The following is a 9,369-nucleotide window of genomic DNA, read 5'->3' as shown; positions in this document are numbered from 1 at the left end:
AGAGTTTTCAACGCGCATAATCTACTGACCTATAACAGCATACCGATGGAGGACAGTTATAAGTGCTGGGTTTGTATGCATTCCTCTACGGAGGTGTATTATACCCCGCGGGTGTTGCTTTTATATGGTTGAGAAGTACATACCGGCTTCCTGGTAAATTATAATTACCCATCGACTACTTTTTCGCGTGGAGAACAATTTTTTTATCGCAATTTCAGGCGTTTGAGGAGGTAATATATTTGTATGCAATATTTTTAAGGTATTCTGAGTTACTTGCTGGGTGGTGTAGCGTGGGGGAGGGGTAAACAGGTTCCGTTGCACCTTCCCATGGCTTACGCATTCCATCGGCTGTCCGGTAATGTTGGTTTTTACTTTTTTTTCAAAGGATTTTTTGTCTCCTTCCATTCAGGAGTCTTTTAATGGATCTCAGGGAGGCGGTGGTGAGCGATTTCCGCAGGATATTTTCAAAGAGTATTCAGGGGTCTTCAATTGACTTGCACAGGTTTGGGAGGTGGAAGTTGGGAGTTGAGTTGCACAGGTTTGGTCCTGCAATAAAGGAAAAAATAACATAAGAGGTTTACTAAGTCGAACTTAATGTGACTTTTATGAGGAGTGCAACCACATTATTCGCGAAATTTCTATTCCATTATAATAAAGACGTATAGATTTCCCATGAATATGCAATTTTAGTGATTTCTCACAATGGAAATCACCGAACTGACGAGCAGCAAAGTTGTACGATATTTTTTTTGATTTACCACTGTAACAACTAAAAAATGATCGCGCAAACCTGCGTCATTTGTACGTCAGATGTTACTTTTATTGTGTTCCATTACAGAGTTAGTGATGATATTTATATCTTTTCTCTTATCCTTACGCAGATCTCATCATCGCTTATTGCTATTGTGAAAGTTTTAATCGCACAAGTTAACGGGTCGTAGGAGAAGACAGAAAGTATGAGAGAGGATAATAGGATCGTGAGTCGTATGAGAATGCTGTCATTTATTAAAACACTTAATCCTTATTATTTTTACGACGGTAATTCCCTCTCTCGTGATAGGAACCAGACGTTCATCGGTTCGCTCTTTCCCTTCATTGTAACGGGCCCGCGGTACTCCAGGAGGAACTGCGGGTCCTGATTCTCGGGCATGCAGAGGTACCTGAAATATTAATACGGTCTTTAATGATGATTCATATCTATGCAGATTCACGGTCTACCTATGTTTCACGTTGCTGGAGTTTTCAAGCGCAGACGAAAATGAGAGATAAGACAGTTAATAAGGTGATGAATCATCAGAGGTGATGTATTGTTGAAAATTTATGGGAGGAAATGGGGGAAAGAGTTTCAAGGGTCGTAAACAGGAGTTGATGGATATCAAATTGCTGGTAATTGAAGATTGTTGCGAAGACAAATCATTGATTTATGGAGACTTGATGTTTTTGCAACTTGTTTGAGACAATAGTGAGACTTCTAGGAACTTCAATTCAAATTGGATGTTTGATTGACGTTAGGAAAATATAAACTGACATTTACGTAGATTTTTTGTATTTTCATTGTTAAAACTTGATGGAGGGTTGAGGAAATACTGGGATATTAATACTATCGTTTTCCAATAATCTGTGTAAGTCCTCAGCAGAGACATAAGGCAATAAACAAGAAGAAAAAGAGCCGTAATAATCTCCTCTAGCTTCGTGCGAGTGTCAACGTAACAATGATGTAGCTCCCTTGAAACCCAAGATTGAAGCCCTTGCACTTCTACCTTATCGCCTAATGAAATTACTCGAGTTCACCCGTTGTTCTTTTTTCCTCCACTTTTCGCGTACTTCATTCCCTACTGAACAACCCGAGCCAACTCCACAGCCTGTCATTAAAAGCCTGCTCAAAGTATTTTATAAACCACAAGCAAAATTCTATCGAGGGAGAAAATTATGGAGGTCTTGATTGACTGTTACTTCGACCGTTTATTCGAAGAAATGGAGCGTGATTGTTTGGCCTCTCGTCACAAGCGCCGTCAACTCGTCAAGTATTTTTCGGACGTGATAAACAGTGTCTCAGAAGGTAACACCGCAGCCGAATATAAATATAAACAAAAAAAAATCCAACGATCAATCGCAATAATTGCGTTTCCCCATTAAAAATATAATTATTCCCCTATAAGAGCCATTAATTACGAGATAATCATCCAATTAAGAAATCCATTCTACTCGCCCAATTAAATTTCACCGCTGAACCCCTGAATTCCATCTGATCTAATCCAAATACTTCTGTTTCTCTTGATAAAGCCGAGAGTCTCGATACCAGTGACGTGTGTGAGAGAATAGTAAAATCGGCCTTGCGTTACCACAACATCACAATGTCGGAGAACGGCTCAGTCTGCCTCCTGGGTAAATTCCACAACGTCTTATACGTCGCGGCTAAATTGTGTTACGACTGGAGTTTGAATAATAACCGTGTTGTATCACGTCTATTGAACGATATTTACTACTGTGAAAAAACATTCGAGAGAATATTTGTCGGCGCAATATTTGGAATAAGAGTGACCCACTTTCTGTCAGGTTGGAAGAGTGATTTTGAGAATAGGGACGACAACATCCGCGGTCTCATTTATTTTCTGGATCACGCTGTCAAGGGACGATTGGAGTACAAGTGCGAGTTGGACTCAGTCAAACGACGGTTTATCGATATTCCGATGGAGTCGTACGGTCAAGTATTGCCCTTGAGAGTAGCTGTCCAGCATGGAGCACCGGACATTCTCCTTATTATGCTGCGCTACGGCGCCAACACCGAATCGGATAAACTCTCTCCAACACCTCTGGAAATTCTATTGACAAAATTGAGCGATTACGAGACTGAGGACGAGCCCAATCGCATTATACCCGAGAATCTGTTGGTCTGCCTGAGATTAATACTCCGAACAGTGACTGTAGGATCGGTTAGAACCCCCAGCCACATTGCCGAAGTGTGTGGAGTCGAGAGTGTGACATTGTGGGAACAATTTCCCAATTTAGTGGAGAGGAATTTCGTGAGAGCCGACAGAAGTGGATATTGCCCGGCTGAGCTCAGACATTTGTGCCGATGTACAATAAGACAGTGTTTGTTTGATAATTGGGCGTTACCACACGGAATTAAAACTCTCCAGATACCCAGGACACTACAAAATTATTTGGATTTGCTTTATGACTAGGGATGCTTTTGGGAATTGTTTTGGGGGAGGTATTAAACTTGTTACCTCAATTTGTTGGGGCTTGTCGAAGATGTATCGGGGGATCAACATGTTAAGGGAACTACAGTTGCGGGGAAATTGGCCGGAAAATTTATCGGAAAGGGAGAGTTAGGAGGGAAATATCTGTTTTTTTTTTTTTGATTGAGAATTTTATGAACTACGGAAAATGGTGGTGGCATTTTTTTTACGATATCGGGGTATTTCCTCAACTTTAAAAATATTTACTACATAATTGACTCATAAAATTGCCTCAGAAATAAATTTGGAGAATATGCAAAGAGTAGAATTCTACCAATAAATATTCTTCAGATAATAAATTTTGTTTAGTGTTGTTGAAAGAATTTCTAGTATAAAAATTACTCCATGTGGGTTCTACTCTCTATTAGAATGTTGCTGTTTTCCTGTTTATGGGTTTGTAGTTGGATTCCTTTTAATTTCTTCGAGGTCAGTAAACCGAACGTAGTTTTACACGAAATACCACGCGTAACAGTCACTTAGTGCGAGTCAAGGAATAACGAAGGTGTTCAAAACTTTAGCCATATAATTCTCCTTTCACCCTGGCAACAGCCTACCACTTCTCACTCACTTTGATTTTACTAGCTTGCACGTACGTAATGGAGTTGTTAAACATCATTCGTGTGTGATTTCGAGACAGGTTGCGAATTTTATTCCCCAAAGGGGAGAACGAAAAAATATTTGTTATTGCTGTGAAAATAATTTTTAATATTTTATAACGGTGAGGGGGGCGTGGGTGTGGGGTGGACTGTCTCAAGAATGAAAAAGATTGGGGATGAACGGTCCTGTCATCCCTACTGAAAGTCATTGTTCTCCCATTCTCATACACTTAACAAAGGACTGACAGGAGCGCAAAAACTTGAAGTACCAGAGACAATGGGAAAAATGAGAATATTTATTAAATTCTTCATTTGAAATTCTAATTCCTCATTCAGAAAATGTAACTGAATCATAAATTTAGCACCATCGTTTTGCAGTAAAAATTTGTAACAGCGCAGAACCCGACGCAATGTTCATTGAAATAATTGATTTATATTTCCTCGAACGACAATAAAATGAACGATAAATAATCCACGAAAAATTCAAGTACTGAAACATAAAAATGATGTAACTACCTCGAAAAATTGTGAGCTGCACTGTTAGCTCGTAATATTCGTCATAATTCTGCCATTCAATGAGGATAATAAACCTCAATAATACAGTGAAGAGCGTAAAAATATTCCTCGTAGAAGTGAATGAACCTGTGAATGTTCTTTTGCGTTGAAAAAAATCTGGGAAGAATGGATATGGAACCAATCTTGAAAGTGAAACGTGATCTCACCATTTTCGTAGTTCATTGGAGGATAAAAACCAATCAAAACGAAATAAGGACTGAAAATATTTAGTTTTGTATTTCATGCCAATTAAAATTTAATTGGATCTGTTCCTGGAGTTCGACCTATTTTTCCATTTTTTAAATTGAATGATTCGAACTATTTAAAATTTTCATGGTCGTTAAAAAAACGTAACTTTCTCGAGCTGTCAATAAGTAAACGAGTGATTGACACTAAATCGAAGCCAAAGTGAGAATGTGGAGAATTGATTTCCCATTGGAAAATGAGAATTTCATATTTAAATTCCTCAACGATTCCTAATTCCAGTTTATGTTCCCCTGTGCAACTAATCGTGGACAGATTATCTCTTAAGACCGATCCCTACCGTTCATAAAATTTCCAATTGCAATACAAGAAATCTTCAAGTAATAGCCCTCAATATTTCAATCCCTAGTAAATTCCCAACGAGTCCCTGAGAATAAATGACATAATTTCCTCAATTTACCTGTATGCATCCTCCGAAACATTGATTTTCCCCGGCTCCCCGGTTGTTTCAGTCCTACTCGTGAGATTGACCGTGTTACCAAAGAGGCAATAGCGTGGCATACGATGTCCAATAACCCCCGTAACAACTTCACCACTGTGAATGCCGATGGTGATTTTCTAGGAATCAATCAGTCAGTTGCAGTAAAGATTGATATTTTTTTCACCTTGCCATTTTCCCAAAGCTCCAGTGGCTCGTTACGACCGGGAGGTAGTAAAAAAAAATATGTATCCTCAGGAGAAAAAAAGGTAAACGAGCACACACTGGAGGCGTGGGAAATGGTGAAGAGTGTGTGCCTGATCGTTCAGATGAGTTATTCAGAGTTGGCATAATACGTACCACTGGTTCACCGTCTATTTGCACTGCATCAGTAGCAAGATCCATCATATCGAGAGCTAGTCGCGCTATGCATCTAGCATGACTCCTGCAGGGCTCAGGCAATCCACTGACTGCCATATACTTGTCACCGACAGTCTCCACCTGAATGCAACAGTATGAGTCGTTAATTTATTCATCGATTTACGCCGTCAATTGCCTGCAGTCAGCAGTTCATTTTTCATCGATTGCAAGTGACTGTAAATAACTCCTGCAGTTCGTTTTTCTATTTCTATATATACCCATAAATTGTGGGATGTAAATAAATAAATAAATAGATTTGCAAATTTTCAATATTACGATGTTATTTTCTTGGGTAGTGGACAGCCTATTATTACCTTGTAAACGTTGGGATTTTTCTTAGGATCCGTGAGAACATCGAAAGCTATGTAAAGCTGATTGAGCATATTGACGATTTTCATGGCGCCACTAGAGTCTGTATTAGCAGCGCAATATGCACCAAAGCCAACGATACCCGAGAACAGAAGTGTTACACAATCGTATTTTTTAGCTGGCACGGGTCTTGAGTGTCGCAGCTCACTTGCCACTGATATTGGTAGTACTGAGTACAGCAATCTGTTGAAAGTTGATGAATTAGAATTAATGGGTTTTTAAGCATGACAGAGGAAAGTTTCACGTGAATGATGGCAAAGAACAATCGATGTGAGTATTCAGGTGGAGAAATGGGAAAGTTTCACAACTTTTATTTTTCTGGTCTGACACTTTTCTGGCGATTCGTGGAGAATTTCAAGTGATGACCGACAGAAAGTTCTAAGAATTGTTAATTTTGAATACGTAAATGTGTTCATTTGCGTTTAAATTTCCCCTCTTCAGTGAATTATTTATCCAACGATATTTTCCACACGACCCAAATGAAATAAGTCAACAAAAGCTCATTTGGCATAAGTAAATTTCTGTTGACTTCACTGAAGTTGAATTCAATTTTACATGACCCATTACATAAAGCCCGAACGAAATAGACAGAAAGACAGACGGAGAAAATATCTATCACTCTTCTCCGCTCTGTCCATATTACCAGCTGTATCGAATCAACCAGCGTAGGAAACTCAATTCTCTCCCAGTACTCGTGTAATCAGAAATTTCCTGGTGGAGATGGTGTCATATTCTCCCCCCTCACCCCTCCATTTCTCCATTAGAAACATGTAGCAAGAAAATTGGCACATATCCCAGGTATTTACCTGTCAGTTTTTTGCTTCTCCCCGTCCAATTCCCGGTAAGTCTGCTGCAGTTTATCAGTGAGTAATTCAAGATTTCTCGTGAGTTTGTAATCAGCTTCAAATTGTTCAGACATTAAAACTAGATCCCGGGTAGCATCATGAAGTGGCACATCACTCAGATAGAGACCGCGTCTATCAGAAACAACAGATTTAATTTAACGTTTCCATTCTATTTGCGTCTTGTTTATTCACGTAATTTCCGTTGTCCTGAAACGCAGAGAACTGTATATATATAAATATATCATATATAACATGATCACGAGTGGACAATGGAAAATAATCCTTCGGTTGCTCTCATATTGCATATTAAACTCAGGAAAGGGCGAATATTTTTTTAGTTACGAAATTAAAAATTACGGTTATGCTCATAAATTTTTCTAGTGAGGAATAAAATCTTACCTTCTGAGCTATCACTTTTTACTGTACCTTCTCACAGTTTTTACTACGTTACATAGTAATTTTTCAAATGGTCATTGTCATATTCTAATTCTGTCACTGGTATTTTTTCATCTGCCCCATCGTTATTTTTTAATGCTCCTCAAAATTGCTACTTTAACCGGCGGAATTTAATGTCTGGCAAGTATGGCACTGCATTGAATTGCGCGTATTAAAAAGGGCGATGTTCATACAGTAAAAAATATTTTAATATTCTTTTCGCGTACCCTCAAGCGGAAAATGCGATGCAGGAGATGCAACGGTGGCGAGGGGCAATATTGAATTATAGGAGGAATCACTTTAGTCTCATCGAATTATGGATGACATTGCACCAAGCAACAGGCAACTGCAATAGGCACTCGCATATCAAGGGGGCGTCATGCATTCACGATTCAATTTGTTTGTCAACGTTCGCTCGTGTATTTCGATCTTTGCTCCACTTTTCAGGCTACGCTGTTGATAGAACGAAATTGCGCGGACAGTCTAATCAAAATTTTCGGAACACTAGTAATTCAACTTGGGGGGACGGTTGTAAAATTTTGAGTATTCCCTGCAGAAGTTATGGCTGTGCAGCATGGGCAACTGCATTGACGTTACCACAGTTTGAAAGGGTTGAAAATAATCGAAAAATATTTGAACCATTAATTTTCGCGACGCAATCGTGACATCATGCTTCATATAAATATAAACGTGCGTGAAGTTTTCCCATATTCCGAAAATATCCCAACGAAATTTTTGGAATCAAGAAAATGTAAACAGTTTATCTTTTACCATAAACCTGTACCCTTTACTCCGAGCACGTGTCACATAAATTTCGTCAACCACTTTAAAACTTATTACTACCCAACTTGGAAGGGTTTTCCTTCTGGGAAATGCACCTGCTCACCCCTCGGTGCTCCTTTAAGTTCGGACACGAAGAAATTACGCTAAAGTTAAAGGAGTTGAATCATTCTACGTGAGTCCAGTTATAAAATATCGAAGGTTACAACGAAAAGTGACGTGAAGTACTTTCACCTCGTTCATGGTTATAATGGACAAGTAGATGGGCGTTTGCATGAGGGAAGTGAGGAGAGAGTGGGTCAGTTCTTTTTGTTGTGACCCTTTCATAGGATTTCGGGGAAACTATAAAATTGCAAAGTTCGTGGGATGTCTACGGGGCTTTCATCATTTATCGCTTCAATTGACAATAAAATAGTGAAAGAAGAAAGTAGGGGGAGCACACTGAACGAGAAAATTACCTTGTGAGATCGTCGAGGTTCATTACGCTTGGGTAACACAGGAAGATTACTAAGTCAGATTCTGGTATATACAGCATTTGGCCCTAAACGACGGAAAAAATTGAGAAATTACACGTAGAATTTCCACCAAATTAAATGACTCGATAACCATTACCTTCAATCGTAAATTTGAGAATTCCTCGGACGCCTCCACCTTCATCACTCCCTTTTTTGTTTTAAGCACGTAAACAGTATTAATGTGCGATAGAATATTTTCAAATGTGAGTTCCAAGTGCGGTCTGACCTGGAAAAGGAAAACCACAGAGTGAAGGTTAATATTATCACGTTAAAGCCAGTTCGAATGACTGATGGTACTGAGGTCAAAAGGGTTTACAACTTCGTGATCCTCACATGAAAAAGCTTTCGAAGCCAGCCTACATGTCTCTTCTCTTTTTCCTCCTTCCCGCCCCCTGCTCCGCCCAAACCACTCCGCCTTATTCAGCAAATTCGGACCAATCAAACGTTTCCATGACTAAGGTAAATGATTATACGCTCACACGACATCGAACTTAAATTCCCATTTCGATAGAAATATTGGCGAACACGGAGAGCTTTTTTTAAATCTTTTATCCTCACCGCAACACGATTATGGGTTTATTTATCTTGACAAAAAGCATATCTATTCCTTCCGCATAAACTCAGCTGGTGGCTTGGCGAGGGGGTCCTTTACTTGACATAAGCGTCGATATTTGACCCATTAGAGATAGGAAGACTAGAAAACATCCCTTTCATCTCTTTCACACAACCCCAAACGTCAAGCGAACCTCCTCCGGTCGACACCAATGATTGACTCCATTGATGGTCAAATATCGAACGGAAAGGACCCCACTCTGTCCCGATAGTCGCTCGCCCCAGCGTTTTTTCGTATCACACAAAACTTATGTTCTTGGTGCTATCGCGGAAAGACTTGTGGATTTGGGGGATCACCGTGGCTACATAATTCACGTA

General features: G+C 39.4%; 2 protein-coding genes across 2 annotated transcripts in view; one reads left to right on the top strand and one right to left on the bottom strand.

The window, feature by feature from the left end:
- Nucleotides 1–798: 798 nt before the first annotated feature.
- LOC135170560 (guanylate cyclase soluble subunit beta-1) overlaps nucleotides 799–9,369 on the bottom strand; it is a 69,313-nt gene continuing 60,742 nt past the window's right edge. Inside the window, exons 12-18 of the mRNA XM_064136510.1 lie at nucleotides 8,537–8,665; nucleotides 8,383–8,465; nucleotides 6,671–6,841; nucleotides 5,810–6,047; nucleotides 5,436–5,576; nucleotides 5,058–5,215; nucleotides 799–1,160 (exon numbers count right to left, since the gene is read on the bottom strand). Coding sequence (XP_063992580.1) covers nucleotides 1,031–1,160; nucleotides 5,058–5,215; nucleotides 5,436–5,576; nucleotides 5,810–6,047; nucleotides 6,671–6,841; nucleotides 8,383–8,465; nucleotides 8,537–8,665 — 1,050 coding nt within the window. The 3' untranslated portion in view covers nucleotides 799–1,030. The remainder of the gene's footprint in view (nucleotides 1,161–5,057; nucleotides 5,216–5,435; nucleotides 5,577–5,809; nucleotides 6,048–6,670; nucleotides 6,842–8,382; nucleotides 8,466–8,536; nucleotides 8,666–9,369) is intronic.
- Nucleotides 1,845–5,074, top strand: Stops (slow termination of phototransduction). The gene is made up of 2 exons (XM_064136515.1): nucleotides 1,845–2,059; nucleotides 2,284–5,074. Exons 1-2 carry the CDS (start codon nucleotides 1,930–1,932, stop codon nucleotides 3,183–3,185), a joined length of 1,032 nt encoding a protein of 343 aa, XP_063992585.1. The 5' UTR covers nucleotides 1,845–1,929; the 3' UTR covers nucleotides 3,186–5,074.

This window comes from Diachasmimorpha longicaudata, chromosome 17 (assembly GCF_034640455.1).
Source record: "Diachasmimorpha longicaudata isolate KC_UGA_2023 chromosome 17, iyDiaLong2, whole genome shotgun sequence".
NCBI classification, from domain to species: Eukaryota; Metazoa; Arthropoda; class Insecta; order Hymenoptera; family Braconidae; genus Diachasmimorpha; species Diachasmimorpha longicaudata.
The sequence above is the reverse complement of the archived record's forward strand: the minus strand, read 5'-3'. Positions and strand labels throughout refer to the sequence as shown.